General features: G+C 35.9%; 2 protein-coding genes across 2 annotated transcripts; one reads left to right on the forward strand and one right to left on the reverse strand.

Moving 5' to 3' along the window:
- Window positions 1-39: 39 nt before the first annotated feature.
- On the reverse strand, window positions 40-10,889 carry LOC106159737 (uncharacterized). Its single transcript, XM_024077221.2, has 18 exons — window positions 10,723-10,889; window positions 9,085-9,365; window positions 8,513-8,755; window positions 7,791-7,901; window positions 7,431-7,533; window positions 7,143-7,210; window positions 6,895-6,965; window positions 6,611-6,693; window positions 6,310-6,387; window positions 6,032-6,125; window positions 5,562-5,687; window positions 5,100-5,201; window positions 4,635-4,707; window positions 2,740-4,275; window positions 2,309-2,473; window positions 1,894-2,009; window positions 1,398-1,499; window positions 40-1,089 (listed from the first exon to the last, which is right to left on the reverse strand). The coding sequence occupies exons 2-18, from the start codon at window positions 9,344-9,346 to the stop codon at window positions 976-978; spliced, it is 3,447 nt and encodes a 1,148-aa protein (XP_023932989.2). The 5' UTR covers window positions 9,347-9,365; window positions 10,723-10,889; the 3' UTR covers window positions 40-975.
- Window positions 10,847-16,242, forward strand: LOC147763791 (uncharacterized). Its single transcript, XM_087005077.1, has 2 exons — window positions 10,847-11,269; window positions 15,415-16,242. Exons 1-2 carry the CDS (start codon window positions 10,847-10,849, stop codon window positions 15,613-15,615), a joined length of 624 nt encoding a protein of 207 aa, XP_086861203.1. The 3' UTR covers window positions 15,616-16,242.
- The last annotated feature ends 446 nt before the right edge of the window (window positions 16,243-16,688 follow it).

Below are 16,688 nucleotides of genomic sequence, written 5' to 3' on the forward strand. Positions count from 1 at the left end.
GACAGGGTGTTTGGAATACAGAACAAAACCAAGTCAGAATAACTGATTCACATTGTATTTCATTAACCATAAATATAGTCATATGTACATGTACTTTGTCAATCCATACGAAGAATTGGTACTGGAAAGACATGAAATCATGCTCCCCCTAACACCTCACAGCAACTCACTTGAGAAATAAAACAAAATTATCACTTCAGAGTCCTCAGTTTAAAACTGCTGAAAGGGGTTACTCTCATTTTGTAACATGCTTATATCTATATATATATATCATTATTGCAACATATTCACATGGTTTATAATTAAATAATAATAGATTAATACAGTTTATAAAACAGTCATGGATTTTTTACATGGTTTGCTTAACATACACTGGATACACGGTTTCCTGGCATGCTCAACCTGAAAATCATCATCTTATTTTACAGTGGATACAAATGGTTGGCTGGCATACTCAACCTGAAAATCATCATCTTATTTTCACACTGCTTACAATTGGTTGGCTGGCATACTCAACCTAAGAACCAACCATCTCATTTTCACACTGGATACATTTGTGGTTGGCATACTCAAACTGAGAACCATCTCATTTTACACTGGATACAATTGGTTGGCTGGCATATTCAACCTGAAAATTATCATCTCATTTACTCACTGGATACATTTGTGGTTGGCATACTCAACCCGAGAACCAACCATTTCATTTTTACTAGGATGGCAGTCCTACACTATCCATTCTCCTGCATTTTTATTATAAAATGAAGATGTCCTTTATCCTTTAAGTTATTTAAAGACAAAGGATCTCTTTTATACTTTAAACTTATTATAAACAAAGAATGTCCTTGGCTCTTTCTTTATCCACACTCATTGTGATAACACAATATCCACTATCCTCTGCTCTTTCTGGACATTGAGATCCGTGTCCCTGCTGGAGTATACATTGTCTGAGAACACTGGTAAGTAACATTGCACAGTTCAGTAATTGTGGTGTCTGCTGTAATGATGGTTGCTATGACGATGGTCATGACCTCTGTGGTGAAAATGGTTGGAGTGGTGATAGCGATCCTCAAATCTCTCTCGACCTTTGCTCTGAAAAAAAGACAAATATAATTTAAATTATAGTCAAAAGTATTACTTTTACCAAATTCAACAATTAAACTACAAAAGAACTTGAGATATAATAGCACAACATAATACCATGCACTGAGGAAGGACACAATGTGACCAAAAGCTTTGTGAGGTATATAACTTCAATTTTGTGTAGAAGGCCAAAAATTTTAACTTATGATAAAGATGCACGTTCATTTGTTTTTCAAGAGCTCCATTGCCATTCCTCAAGGAGGTGGAGAACAGAGAGAAAGCACCTATACTAAAGAAAACAGATGATCACAGCTTACATTGTTTTTATGCCAGTTCTTCATGTCCTGATGTCTCTGGAATGGATTGTCTCCATACCCCACTGCATCATGCTCAGAGTGACGGCGACGGACTTTCTTAGCCTAAAATGATCAAATTTTTTACTCCATAAGTTTTGCTACAGTTTTATCTGAATGAAACAGCTACCCTTTGCAATAACTTATTACATCCCACTTCAAAATACTTCATTTTCCCCAATGAAATTTCTTTTCAAGTCAAACAAACTAGTGTTTTGATAATGCGCAAGTATCCACATCTGGGGTGGCGCTAGTAATTTTCTTCCCTTAGCCATATCACCATTTTTTTGTCAAATTGTTATCCAAATGGTTATAATTCGACTAAAACAAGTCAAATCAAGGCCTTTCTGTTTAGCCAATTTAAGACAGTTTTAGCATTTGGCTAAAATGGCAAGTGTTACCGCTACCACAGCATTAAAACACAACAATTTTAAGCAGGATGTATTTTGCCCTCTCTCACCTTTCCTCTGTCAATGTCTTCATCATAGTCTTCTGACCAGCGTCGTTTCTTCTCTCTCTGGCGTTCTTTTTCATCCTCCTCATCTACATGACTGCGACCTCCCTCCCACGAGGACACTGTTCAAAGGAAAGATCACGGAATCACAAATGCTTCTACACAGGGACAACAGTTCACAAAATTGCCTGATATAAAGATTAACATGCATCTCTCCTACACAACCTCAACATTAAACCAATATAAAACATAATACAGCTAGTTGATTTTACAGATTCACCTTCATCATAAAAGTTTTAACTTGTGGAGAACATTACTGTGACAGTTTTCAAACTTCATTTGAAGAGAACAGTTTGGTCCACCAAGCCCCCAATTTTTTGATGCTAAAATTCAGATGTGTTCTACTGCATGGGTCACCTACCCGTGTTCCCGTAGCCATGGCGTGAACTTTTCTCCAGCTGCTCGGCAACGCTGGCTTTTCTTGTGCCATCCCAGGATGCACTGGTTTTGGCGGTGGCCGAGGTGTCACTCTGATAATGTCTGACGTAGCCGTCTTTCACATCCTTGTCCCAATTATATACAGGAGCTAAGAAAACAGTAACCTATAATTATTCCTAAATCAACAGATGCATTTTTGTAAATGTCCTATTATATAAATGAAGACAAAATTTAAAAACAAATTAAGTTACAGTGAGATGAGCAAACAAAAAATGTCCACATTTTACAAATCATTGAAGGTCAAGTTTACTCAAATAAATGCTATGATACGTAACAAAATCTACACAACAGTAAAACCCACAGCCAAGTCAGATAATCATCTAAAGCCTAACAGCACAGCTATTATAAACCCACCTTGGGTCTCCCTGCTGACTGTTCCCAGAGAGTCTTTAGTCTTCTCCACCCATCTGATCTCAAAGTCCTCCTTGATCTTCCTGGACAACTTCCTGTCCCTGTCGGAGCTCTCGCTGCTGGACAGCCTCTTCCTGTCCCTGTCGGAGCTCTCGCTGCTAGACTGCCTTTTCCTTTTGGAGCTGTGACCATTAGTGTCAGCGTGAGATCTGACTTTGGCTGTGTGTTCATCACCACTGGACAGCAAAAGTTCTCTCTCTTCATCCGATCCACTGTCTTTCCTCTTCTTTTTCTTCTTCTTGTGTTTTTTCTTGGATTCTGACTTGTGACCCAGTTTCTTCTCCATGGATTCCTTGTCTTTATCTTTGTTTTTGTGCTTTTTGTGTTTCTTGTGTTTTTTGTGTTTCTTTCCAGAGGATGAGGAGAAGTCGGAGTCATTGCAGTTGTTGTTATTTCTGTAACCATTCAACAGTGGCTCAGTGTCCGGCACACAAACCCTGTGGTCATCCTCAATGTCATGTGACTCTCTGACCTTGTGACCCGTGTCCTTGACCTTATGACCTTCAGCAGGTGCATGGCTGTTCAGAAAAGATGAGGCAGTTTCTCCACTCTTTGATATTTCTGAAACAGGAGAAGCAACAATCCTGCTTTCCTTTGACGTCTTCTCTGATTTTCCAAGTTGCTTGGGGTAAGTTTTAGACGATGAATCAGCAGTTTTTGCTCCTTCACTGGACTCCTCTTTAATCTCCATTTTGACTATCCATCCAGGTTGTATGTCATGGCTGTGACGCCAGGTGTGGTTGTTTTCGCTGACGTGCCACTCTGTTGTAGAGTTGACGCTGGTGTTACTGGACTCGGAGGCTAAAGAAGGCGAGATGGCAGCAGTGGAGTCATTGAGATGCCATGCTGTCGTGGCCTTGACCTTGTGACTAGCTGGACTCATCACTAGAGACAGATGACCGCTGTCACTGAGTGACCTCTTCAGTGGACTACCATTGGGGACCTTGATATCTGCTGCCGTGTTCACACTGGAGTTAGGCCGTTCTGAGTTCTTGGTGTCTCTGTGAGAAGACACAGGGAGCAGAGACTTAGAAGAGCCAGGGACAGTCACAGTGGCAGGCAAATCTGCTCCTAAGCTTGTCTTGGTCCCTTTATCATCCACACTGACATCTTTTCCTGAATTGTTGGACCCTCCTTGTTCCCCCTCTCCTCTTTTCTTCTTCTTCATCTTGCTGTCCTGATCTGATGAGGAGTCGGAGGAATCTCCCTCATATGGGACTAACTTTGAGTTGCCACAGCTATGGGAGGATGATCTCTCTTCTGTGTAAGATTTCCCATTTTTGATGTGCATCACAATCCTGGGTTTGCTCTGTTCTTGCACTGGTGCTGCCCTCTGTGGGATCTTTATTCCAAAGGATATTTTATTCCTGTTAGCTGGCAGCGGGGAGGTGATGTTCTGGGTGCCATGTTTGTTATTGCTGGCTGGTATTGTGGCTGGTGATCTGGGAACTGGAGAACCCATCTCTTTACTGCCATGATCTGAATACAACACACAAAGTATTAAATACAGACCCATAGGGACACATTAAGATCCAGTGGTAAATATCCTGAGTGGCTGTTCTATTTATCTTGACAAAGTTGTCTTAATAAGTCTAAAATAGAGCTTGACTAGCACATTAAAAATTTTGAAGGGCACCCTCCCTCCCAACTTCTTGTGAACATTTCAATTCTTCAACGTGAATTAAAAGCAAGCCATACACAGTGTAGATTAAATGAATTTCACCAATACCTGCTCCCCCCCCCCCATTAAAATAAAGTAAACAGAATAACTTTCAATATTTATGGTAAACAATTTAATCAGCAATATAACAAATTCTTCTTCATATATTAATATATACCTGTGTTTCCATTCACCTTGACCTGATTAAACTTTCCTTGTAGACCAGTGGGCAGCTGTGGACCTATGGGGGCCTAGGGTGAAAACAAATCAATAATTATATCCTGTGTCTCAAAATACATCAAAAATCCACAGCTCTGAAAAATCCAGGTTACCGGCAGACGACTGTCAGTGGGAAACATCAACATGCTAGTGGTGATTTATCTGATAATGAAGCCACTGCTCTTAGACCTTACATTTTTAAGGTGTGGACCTTTTCAAAAGACAGAGTAACTGGTGTTCTAAGTGTTTGAGACATACAGCTCTTGGCAGCAAGGTTTTAGCAAAAGGTCATGTGTGCTATGCATAAACTAAAATAATTACAAAATATATCAGCATTCATTCTGAAGATTACCTCTGTAATATACAATAATAAAAGAATGATAATGATGGCAAAACACTTGCTGAACATTACTCCTGGTCTTACCTTGCTTGTCATTCCCAGCTTTTTAGCAGCCTTGTCACATCTGATATAAAACAACAGGTAGGCTTCTGAACTCATCACACGACTCAGACTAGTTTGTGACACCTGAAAGAAAGACAGTACACATACATTAAGAGTTTTAGGTGACAAGCCCATCATAAAAAAAAAATTCAAAGTTTTGATATTTCTCTCCTAATATCAGCAAAAATTTTACCCTTTCGATTTACTCAAATCACTTTATCCAAAGCAACTTTTTAATATGGATTTGACTTGCATTTATCCCACACAAAATTCACTGTCATTCTGATCTTTTTGTTAAATTCTATTTTTAACCCCCACAAAAAAATGCAATTCGTAAGTTATTCAAATGGCACATATGAGTAATTTCATTTTATTTGTTTATTCACTCAAGTCAAACAAATGAAATATAGAAGCTGATCGTAGGTATTACCAGGTTTATCTTACCATAGAATCATTCATGCAGTACCATGTCTGGTTGCTGCCACGAACATAGCAGTAATAATGACCTGAGGTACAGGCGAGTCCAGAGTGTACCAAGACAGCATACAACTGATACATCACAGGGTCACCCTAGAACACAATGGATAGAAATACAAGTGATAACAGTAGTTATGACCTGAGGTACAGGCAGGTCCAGAGTGTACCAAGACAGCATATAACTGATACATCACAGGGTCACCCTAGAACATAATGGATAGAAATACAAGTGATAACAGTAGTAATGACCTGAGGTACAGGCGAGTCCAGAGTGTACAAAGATCCAAGCAAACCTTGTAAGAAAAGTTTGAGTAATGTCACATGTTGTTCTTCAAGTTTATTCATAATTTAACATAAAAATATCGTATTTAACAGCTTTTACAGAAAATAATTTTAAAATAATTAGTACAGTGGAAAGAAAATTTTTTATTTTGTACCTGTTTCTGACTCATGTAAGGCCTCAAGTTCATCTTCTCTGCAAACTGAATATGTCGTGTAATCTTCCCCCCAAAACACCGGTTGTAATCAAATCTGAAATATATATATTGATGTTGTCAAATAATCAGACATCGTTCATTGCTGACTTTGTAAGAAAATCTAAAATATAGCTGATAATGAAAAATAATCAAGCACAGTTAAATGATGACTTTTTAGCTGAAGAAATAGCAGTTTTTCAACTTTGTGAAAAAAAAACATACTGATTCTAATCTCTCACCTTTTCAACTGGAGGGTAAGTACATTGGGGGGGACATGGATTGTGAATCTCTTCTGGGCAGGTACTTTTTGCTTGCACCTACAAATGAAAGATGGAAAATGCTGAAATCACTGACAAAGAAAAAAAAAAAACAGGTTCAAATCAAGGGAAAAAATAGTTACCAAAGTAACAACAGGGAGACCGAAATTACTTCATAAATGTTGACACAAGTCTATGTCAGTCTACTTGACACATAATATATCTAATATATTTATAACTACTTTCCCAATTGCACAGTGTCATTGCATGGAATGAAACTTACTTAGTACACAGATATGCATTATCACTCTCCAGTGTCTCTGGCTGAATATAGCGGTCCAATGCTTTCTGGACTGTGGGAACACCCTGATGACAAAAATCAAATTTCATAGTAAATAAAAAAATCTTCGCCATGGCTCACTAAATTGAACGCATCATAAAGTTACATTCACAATCAACAAGAAATAATTAATTTTTTCAATATCTAAACAAGTTACTTCTTTATATTGAATTTAACAGAAAAGTACTTGTAAAAATCTTAAAATTATCTCCATTCAAAACAAATACCTTGATATCAAGACTTATGTCCATGGCAGGATCATATGTGTCTGACTTTTCCTTACATCGTAGGCATTGCACTGAAAAGTAGATGTAGTATTACAAAGTTGTTCAAAATTTCAAAAAAGTATTTTGGCTAAATAACGCAAGGAAAGAGAGAGAAATATGCTTTTCATCTCTGATAACAGAATCTCATTTTCTTTTTACCGTTTATAGTTAAAATACCTACTAAATACAGAACAATGAAGTGTTCTTACCTTGACTTCTTAGCATGCAACCAAATATTTGGTTTACAACAGTGGTCTCCTTGCTGAATCTATCAAGTCTTGAAAAATAAGATTTTCATTCTCATCTTAGTATATCAAGACACCAACAATATTAATCAGAATATCTTCACATAACAATATTACTTTAACATATTGATATTTCTATTACATACTGATGTCATATTTAAAAAACACAAGCAACTTGCACATTCTTTTTTTAATAAAACAAAAGCAACAAAACATCCACCATACACTGAAGCTCATATAATTTTTACTTACTTTGTGTATCCATTGAGGCAAGATTTCTGCATTCCGTCTATCACATATCTGAGGAATTCGTGAGAATCCTCCTGTCTTCCCCAGTGCATGTGCTTGGCTATGACTGAAACAAAGGATAGCTGACTTTTAGGTTTAGCTGACTTTTATGCTTAGTTTTTACTCAAGCTTACATCACCGAAACAAAGTATAATTGACTTTAGCCTTGGATCTTACTCAAACATACATGACTGAAACTTTCAAACTTTGTTCATACTCACACACAAAATATTTTTCATGAGTGTACCATGCAGATGAAACAAGTATCTATTATATGGCACCTTACACTGTAAAGAAAATCTAAATCCACCAGTGAAAACTCACATTTAATCTTTTGTATGATGGTCTGTGGTCGTATTGTTCCTCCAGAGTTGTCAAAACAGCGCCGCACATGTCTCTGGAACTCGCACATCAGACAGAAACCCACAATTTTACCTGGGAAAATAATATAAATACGATCAAAACTGAGTAAAGATAGATATGATCATGGCATTGTCTTATTGAGAGCTGAATAAATATACAGAGGCGATTGTATATTTGGACTGGATGATAAAAATTAGATAATGTTGATAAGCAGCTTCATACAGAAGCCCCCCAAATCAACATCCCAATTTGAAGACACAGGCTGGGGTAGTGCTAGCAATTTTTTTTGCTTAGCCAAATCACCACATTTTTGTCAATTTGTTATCAAAATGGTTATAATTTGGCTAAAACAAGTCAAATCAAGCCCTTTTTCTTTAGGCAATTTAAGTCAGTTTTAGCATTTGGCTAAATTGGCGAGTGTTAGCGCTACCCCAGACAGGGTGTTGACATAAAGACAGTGACAGTATACAGACCAGTACAGATCAAACCAGAGAATTTGTGCACAGAAGGTCCTGTCAGCATATTGTTGTTTCAGCCAAACATGACAAATCGGCAAAATATTTTGAAATCTTTCCATCAGAGAGCAACTGGAAAGCAGTACAAATATGAGCTAAAGAAATAACATGGGTTTATACACCTTTGTTAGAACAGAGTCAATGATATCAACATATCAATGTACTTACATGTCTGTTCATGTTCTCCTGATATCAGAAAGTTGGCCAGAGGAGGAGTATATGTGAGACACTGCAGTGTTGAGTTCAGGAAGCATGTGTTTCCCAGGTTGTGCAGTCCCGCCCCTATCTTGCGGACTCCGTTCCAGTCCAGTTTGACTTTCTCAGGTGGGTAGAGGACAACCTTAGGAACTGGGGCACTGTTGTTGTTATCGTCACTACCATTCCTGGCACTCATTTTACTGCTGCTGGCATCTGAGATAGAACAATAACACTGAACTAGTTTTTATTATTTCACATATCCTGCATGAAACAATGATCTTCAAATAAAAAGGAAGAATTCTGGTTGTAAGCTTAAAACTTTTTTTTTTTAATTATCTACACATGCTTTTAAAGTCACCAGTGACAGGTACTGTGGTATATGTCAATAATATTGATTTTTCATTGCAAATGAACACCTTGATCATATATGTATAATAAAAACAACATTAAAACAAACTAAATTACTGCAACCCTGCAGATATAAATACTAAAAAAATTACATTTTTTTAGCCCACTGTTTTAATTCCAAAAGCAACACTTACTGCTATTGTGACTACCATTTGTGTTTTCAGATGATTTCTGACTTGGATTCAGCTTAATATACTTGTTCTTTAACAGGTCCAGTTGCATGGAATGTGGCTTACTTGCAGGTTTAAAGTCTATCTTATGTAAAACCACCTGTACTGAGGAAGCTGCTAGCTTGTCCTTGATGCTGGTCTCCCTAGTACTCAGTGAGGAACGCAGACTCTCCTCTATCTGAGAGACTGGGTCCTCCACGGAATTAGCTGGCATTTGGAGTAACATTCACTGTAGAAAATATTTTCTGAAAATATCAAATAAATGTGAAGGGCTGAATTACTGAGGAATTTTTTTACCCAAACGTTACACCCTTCAGCAAATTATATTTATAAAAATAACTGTACTTTTCAAAAACTGTCAGCTTAAGAGATATGGTTTTTTTAATCAGCACTGCAGATTTTAACCAAAAATGCATTTCAGCAAATCATTCCATGGGATCACAAGGAACTATACTAATGACTATCTCTTCAATAGTAAAAAAATTATCAAAATAGTCTATGTACATAATTTTATAACCACAAAATTATATTTCTATATAGTATTTGTGGTGCTTTTACAGCACAGAATAGAACTATAGAGTAGCCTGCTGTTTGATGTTATTGACACCACCAATAGGAATGGACTTATAAATTTACAAAAAATATTAATTAAATTCTAGAAAAGATATAGTTTCTGTAAAATTCACAATTTTCCCCACTGAAAAGATCTAGCATTTACTGTAACTTCTGAAAATTCACTATACTTTACAAAGTTGCTAGATGGAAAGTAGAAGATATTCACTCTATTTATTCCATTTTTTTAAAATATTATATTTATCCAAAGACAAACTTCATCTTTTTCAAGTTGGTCAGAAATGGCATTTAGTGAAGTAAAGTGGCCTGAAAATGTATGTGATTATGGAATATTTGATTACTTGGATGGTTGCCACTTAGAGTGACACTCAACAAAAAATTTAAGTTCTAAGCAAACAGTTCAAAATAATATCTTGTATGGATATTTATATGTGTTACTTTTGAAACAATGTGCAGTAAAATACAGATCACAAAAATATGGCAGACTGACCAAAGAAGTCAAGTCAACAGCGCAGGGTGTTACGATGAAAATACTTCATGGAACTTTTTTGTTGTACTAGGTTTTCAGAGATAACAAATTCATGCACTTGTTAATATTTGTCTGAGCATTAAAAACACCAGTTAGAGTGTTATCGCGGTACGGATAAGAAGGAGTCAATGACCTCAATTTAGCTGTACTCGCGCGGTAGTAACTGCAACATTAAATGTAAAAAGATAGTTCCTGCTTTGAAAAATTACAACCACATTATATCAGGCTCCGTGAATACTTCCCTAACAACACTTGGCCGTTAACGATATGGGTAAAAACCTTTATATACATAGGGAAATATTCCTTTCAGTTTCTCACATAAAGCGATAAATTAAAAATTGAACCACGTTGTTCAATACGGTATAATGTGCTACCGGCGACCGACTAAGGTCAGATGTTTAGGTGAATTCAACGATTAATGTTATATTTCTTTCAGACATATGGAATTATCATTTATCGGCTTAATTTAATATATAATCAAATAACTAAAGCATTCTTACCTTTTACCAAAATTTCTCCGAGAATCCTTAGAGATAGCTACCTTTATCCGGGCATTTTCGATTGTCCTCTTGTAACGCATGCGAACTGTGCAACTTCCTGTTTACATCCTGGTCCTTTTCAAACATGGCTGCGCTCAGGGCGAGCAGACGTTTCTCTGTTACTTTTCATTATTTTTTAGATAAGTCTTTGAAAAAATTATTTTACAACAAACAATTTAACTGTTTTAGTAGCTGGCGGAATTCTTTCAATTGCGCATTCACGAATTGTTGTCATTCACATGGAGAGCCACGAGTTTGTAACCTTAAATTACCACAGGGCCTTGGCCTAGGGCTAAGTTCTTCCAAAAGCCTACATGCGTCCTCGCTCTCACAGCAGCAGCAGCGTGAATTAACTAAGGCCAGCATGAATCTTAAGGATCCAGCTCCGCTACTCAACCATAAAAGAAATTGCCAGACATCACGAGATCTTTCCGACGATGAAGTGAGAAAATCTATTGAAGATATCGCAGACCAATTTAAGGAGGCTAGAGAACTCTTGGAAGATGCTGTAAGCACTGCTATGCCTGTGGCGACTAGGTGTTCTTCCTTCCCAAAATTAGTATTGTCAGCTAATATGCTTATTTAACCGTAACTGGACTTTTATAATAACATTTTGAAGTCGGTTTAGAAGTCGCCGTAAGGCGTGATGTGATGAAGAATATTTTCGTGCTTAAATTTTTATGTACAGACACAGATGTGTCTGTACATATAGCCGTCATCTGCGTCTGTCGTCGCCGTCGTCGCCGTCGCTGTCGCCGTCGCCGTCGCCGTGCACTTTTACCGATAACACGATAAGTGGAAAACTGTTTTTTCTTTTGGCTTGAAACTTACAGAACTGATGAATATTCGTAATACGCAGGTCAAGTTTGAAAATCAGCATGATCGGGTCACTAATAGGGAATTTATGCTGTTTTTTCACTTTTTTCAGCATATATGCAGCACCGATAACACGATAAGTGGAAAACCATTTTACCTTTTGGCTTGAAACTCACAGAACTGATGAATATTCATAATACGCAGGTCAAGTTCGAAAATCAGCATGATCGGGTCACTTATAGGGAATTTATGCTGTTTTTTCACTTTTTTCAACATATATGCAGCACCGATAACACGATAAGTGGAAAACAATTTTACCTTTTGGCTTGAAACTTACAGAACTGATGAATATTCATAATACGGCATGATTGGGTCATTTTTAGGGAAGTAATGCTGTTTTTTCACTTTTTTCAGCATGTATGCAACACCTTTGTGCTATATGATGGTACTGTATGGATGTCAGTCTATAAAATTGTCCCTTGGGTGATCACTAATTAAATTAAGGTCTATAAAGTCACTTGCCTACTCATTAATTTTCAATTGGCCATTAAATGAGATTACATAAAAGACTCCTTGAGATTTCCCTGTAAAGTCCCATAGGTTTAGCTCTCTTAACTGTGTCACAAAATTAGGATTTGGTGATAATTGTGCAGATAAATGGTGTTTAACATTGCAAATAAATTTACAACAAAAAGAATGTGTTATGCCAACATGCTATAGATGAATAACAGTGCTTTATTTTTCTCAAACTTGGTGGGGTTATTAATATCAAGTTAATACAGCTAGATTAAAAGTTTGAATAGCAGCTTTATTGGAATTTTTTACGTTTTATTTAAAAAATTTTTAAAATTATTTTTTAAACACTAGTATCTTCAAGATGTGATTTTTTACTCCCATCCACCAGAAGTGCTGTGCATTTTCTGTATTTTTGTATATAATTGTTATTTCTTCAGATTTAATTCTTAGGCATGTTAACAGTCTCATTATGGAACTAATAAGATATGTAAAAGTGTTGTTTTGACATTTTCTGCTTCTTAACAATATTGTTAGTTGATTATATAAAAATGACGGTAAACCTGTTATAATATTGTGCATTGTGTAATAAAGTATCATAAATGGAAAGGAACTCATCATTGCAGTTTGTCAGATTTAATCATTCACTATGTTCAGCATCTGCAAATGGAGCAAATTGGACATTGAAAATTGTTCTATTGATATTTTTCCTATGTCAACAATTTTCCTAGTTGAACATTTAAAAATGACAGTTTATTGATCATTTTGTTTTAAAAAAGGTGTTGAAAATGGAAAGAAAATCATTTCAGTACAGTTATCTCTTGTTTACATTTTGGCATTTTGAAAGTGTGACTCTGAACTTCCATGGCCTTGAAGACCTTCCCAAATCACATTTTCTGAATATTCATGATACTTTTATTTTTATGTACAGACACAGATGTGTCTGTACATATTGCCATCATCTGCGTCTGTCGTCGCCGTCGTCGCCGTCGTCGCCGTCGTGCACTTTTACCGATAACACGATAAGTGGAAAACCATTTTACCTTTTGACTTGAAACTTACAGAACTGATGAATATTCATAATACGCAGGTCAAGTTCGAAAATCAGCATGATCGGGTCACTTTTAGGGAATTTATGCTGTTTTTTCACTTTTTTCAGCATATATGCAGCACCGATAACACGATAAGTGGAAAACCATTTTACCTTTTGACTTGAAACTTACAGAACTGATGAATATTCATAACACGCAGGTCAAGTTCGAAAATCAGCATGATTGGGCCATTTTTAGGGAATTTATGCTGTTTTTTCACTATTTTCAATATAAATACAACACTGATAACACAATATAAGAAAAACGGATTGGCCAATTATAATCATACTCACAGGAGTGGTCAATCTTACTAAAACGCAGGTTGAGTTCGAAAATCAGCATAATCAGGCCATTATTTTAGAAGTTATACTGTTTTTCACATTTCCTCAGATTCAATTCTTAGGCATGTTAACAGTCTCATTATTTAACTAATAAGATGCCTAAAAGTGTTTGTTTGATATTTCCTGCATCTTTACAACATTGTTAGTTGATTATGTAAAAAACATGGTAAACTTGTTATCATGTATTGTGTAATAAAGTGTTGAAAATGGAAATAAACTCATATCATTGCAGTTTGTCAGATTCAATCATCCACTATGTTCAGAATCTCAGAATGGAGGAAATTGGACATTTAACACTGTTCTATTGATACTTTTCCCATCTCATCAATTTTCTTAGTTGGTCATATAAAATGGCAGTAAAATGTTTATTTTGTTTTATGTTAAAAAAGTGTTAAAAATGGAAATAAACCCATTTCAGAACAGTGCTGTCTTGTTTACATTTTGGCATTTTCAAGGTGTGACTTTAAAGTTCCATGATCTTGAAGACTTTTGCTTGTCACATTTTCTGAATGTCCATGTTACTAATATTTTATTAATAACATTTGATTGTCATTATGCTGTTAAACATTATGTAATGTTGCATCAAAATTTGAAGAAACCCCTATTTTGGGCACTGCTCTTATGATGACCATTTAAGGGAAATCATGTCACTTACTGTTCTCAAACTTACAGGAAAGAAACATGGGTCTAACATACAGCTTCAATAGGCAACGCAGTCTGTTTGGTAAATTTTTCTGGCAATTTAACAGTTTTTTGTGAAAATTTAATTTATCACTTATTTGCATCTTTATTTTCTGTTCTTTGTCTGTACATTTGACAGCTTTGCTGCCTTGTTTTATAAAAAATTTGATGGTCATTATGCTGTTAAGTATTGAGTTTTATTGCATGAAAGTTGAAGAAAACCCTATTTTGGACACTGCTGCCAGGATAGCGATTAAGGGAAAACCATGTTACTTACGATACTGAAACTTACTGGAAGTTTCATAAGACAGAAGTGCAGCTTGTGTTTGAAAACCAGTGTGATTGTTTTCTGTTTTGGAAGCAATGCAGTTTTATAGAGTGCTATACTGGCATTTTCAAGTTGTGACTTATCACTCCCATCTGCCAGGAGCCCTGTACTCTTACTTTGTAACATTTTCTGTATTTTGTTAAGTTACAAGAATGATTCTTAGGATTGACATACAGCAAAAAAAAAAAAAAAAATTAATAATAATAATAATAATAATATATATATATATATATATATATATATATATATATATATATATATATATATATATATATTTTTTTTTTTTAATGAGTTTAAGCAATTTTTTTTTAGTGTGTAATTTTCACTGTACCTCATTCTGGCATTTCCAAAGTTTAACTCTTCTCAGCCTGACACCTTAGGGACTATTTCCAGACCCTATCACGCTAACTGTGGATTGATCTATCTCCATGGGAATTCTCGCTAAATTGCAATCAATGTAAGTGGCTTAGTTGTCTGTCACGCCTACTGAAACTGGCATGCCAGAATCCTGAGACTCTCAAACTGAAAGCAATTTAGTGAGAAACCCCTTGGAGTTGGATTGATCCTGTTAGATTGATCTAGGTATGGGAACTTAGTCTAATGCTTGATACACATTTTACTTTCATCCTAATCCAATGTTATGCAGAATAAGAATTTGATGTTGGCTATGCAGTTACAGTAAGCATAATACATTAGTTCATCAGAATTGACAGTATCCTATTTCCTGCGTTTTTATTTTCTGGTTTTTGTCTGTACATTTGACAGCTTTGCTGCCTTGTTAAATCATTGGTGCCATAGTTCTTTGTATATAGTGTCAAGACTTCATTTCCTACATGTTTTTATATTGCTTATACAGTGACTCATTTTGTTTTCATTTCTGTAGAAAGAAGTTCAAGAAACTGTGTATTTTGAAGAAGATATGAAAGAGGCCCAGGAAGCAGTGGAAGAGACTTTAAAAAATTATCAGGAGCTGCTTGGAAAATTGAACCCAGAACAACAACAAACAGTCACCAGGACAATTGGTCTTAAAATGGAAGAACTTAAAGCACAACTAGATATGATCCATGAGGCCTTGAAAGAGTAGATTGTCCTCTGGCTCAGATGTGGTTTATATGGCCATTGTTTTTTTCCTTAACTGCATTCTTTGCAGTGATAAAATATATTGTGATTTTTCTTTTTGCTGCACAACGCACATAGATAGTGAAATGTTTAAGGTATAATATTTCTTTACTTTTGCCCTTTGGTGGTCTTTCAGCATTATATTATCATCTATTTCTAATTCTGTATGTATGTCTTGTTTAGAAGATGTTCTTTAGGAATCATATGCTCAGGGTGTTGTTGCATTCACAAGATGAATGTTCTTTATTTCAGTGACTGTGTACATTTTTATAAAACATTTTCTCTGCATTTCAAGTTTGATTTTGTTAAGCAGAATTTTCAGATCAGAATTTCAAGTTAGCTCTTTACTCTCCTATTATCATATATGGCTGTTTGTTACAGCACAAAGTTATGAAGATTAAAAAAAATGAAGAGGCTTGCATGTGTCAGAACAGGGTAGTTTTATATATAGCATTGATAGAAATCTCAAATTTTGTTTTATTATTACTCACAGTAAACCATATACAGAAATCTGTCAGGAGATTATGATAAGCAATTTTTTCTTCGATGTAACTGTGTATCTGTTGATCATGGAATAAAGTTTTTTCTTTGATGTAACTCTTAGACCCCATTCCCATAGATATTTAGATCGATCTATCCCTGTGGGGAGTCTCACTAGATTACTGTCAGCTTAACCGGCTTAAGTGTCTGTCCCGCCTACTAAAAGCTGTAAGGGGGTTATTAACTGTCGTGCCCGCTCGGCTGACTGCAATTTAGCGTGAACCCCTAGGGAGTTAGGTCGATCTAAATCTAAATCTCTGGATCGATCTAAATCTCTGGGAATGCACCCTTAGTCTAGTTGCCAGAATGCTAACCCTGCATAGTTCTTTCCTGTAAACTTTTATAACAGACATGCATTCTTTAGGGCTAGAGAAATAAAATCAGCTTGGTTGCTACTTCTGAGACATTGAACATTTTTCAGTATGGGTGCCAATTTGTGAATAAAAATAGAATACAGAGTGAAGACGAAAGATATACTTTATTTGTGACTCTGGCAAA

The sequence above is a fragment of the Lingula anatina genome, chromosome 2, assembly GCF_051362555.1.
Source record: "Lingula anatina isolate TDL-2025a chromosome 2, LinAna3.0, whole genome shotgun sequence".
Classification (NCBI taxonomy): Eukaryota; Metazoa; Brachiopoda; class Lingulata; order Lingulida; family Lingulidae; genus Lingula; species Lingula anatina.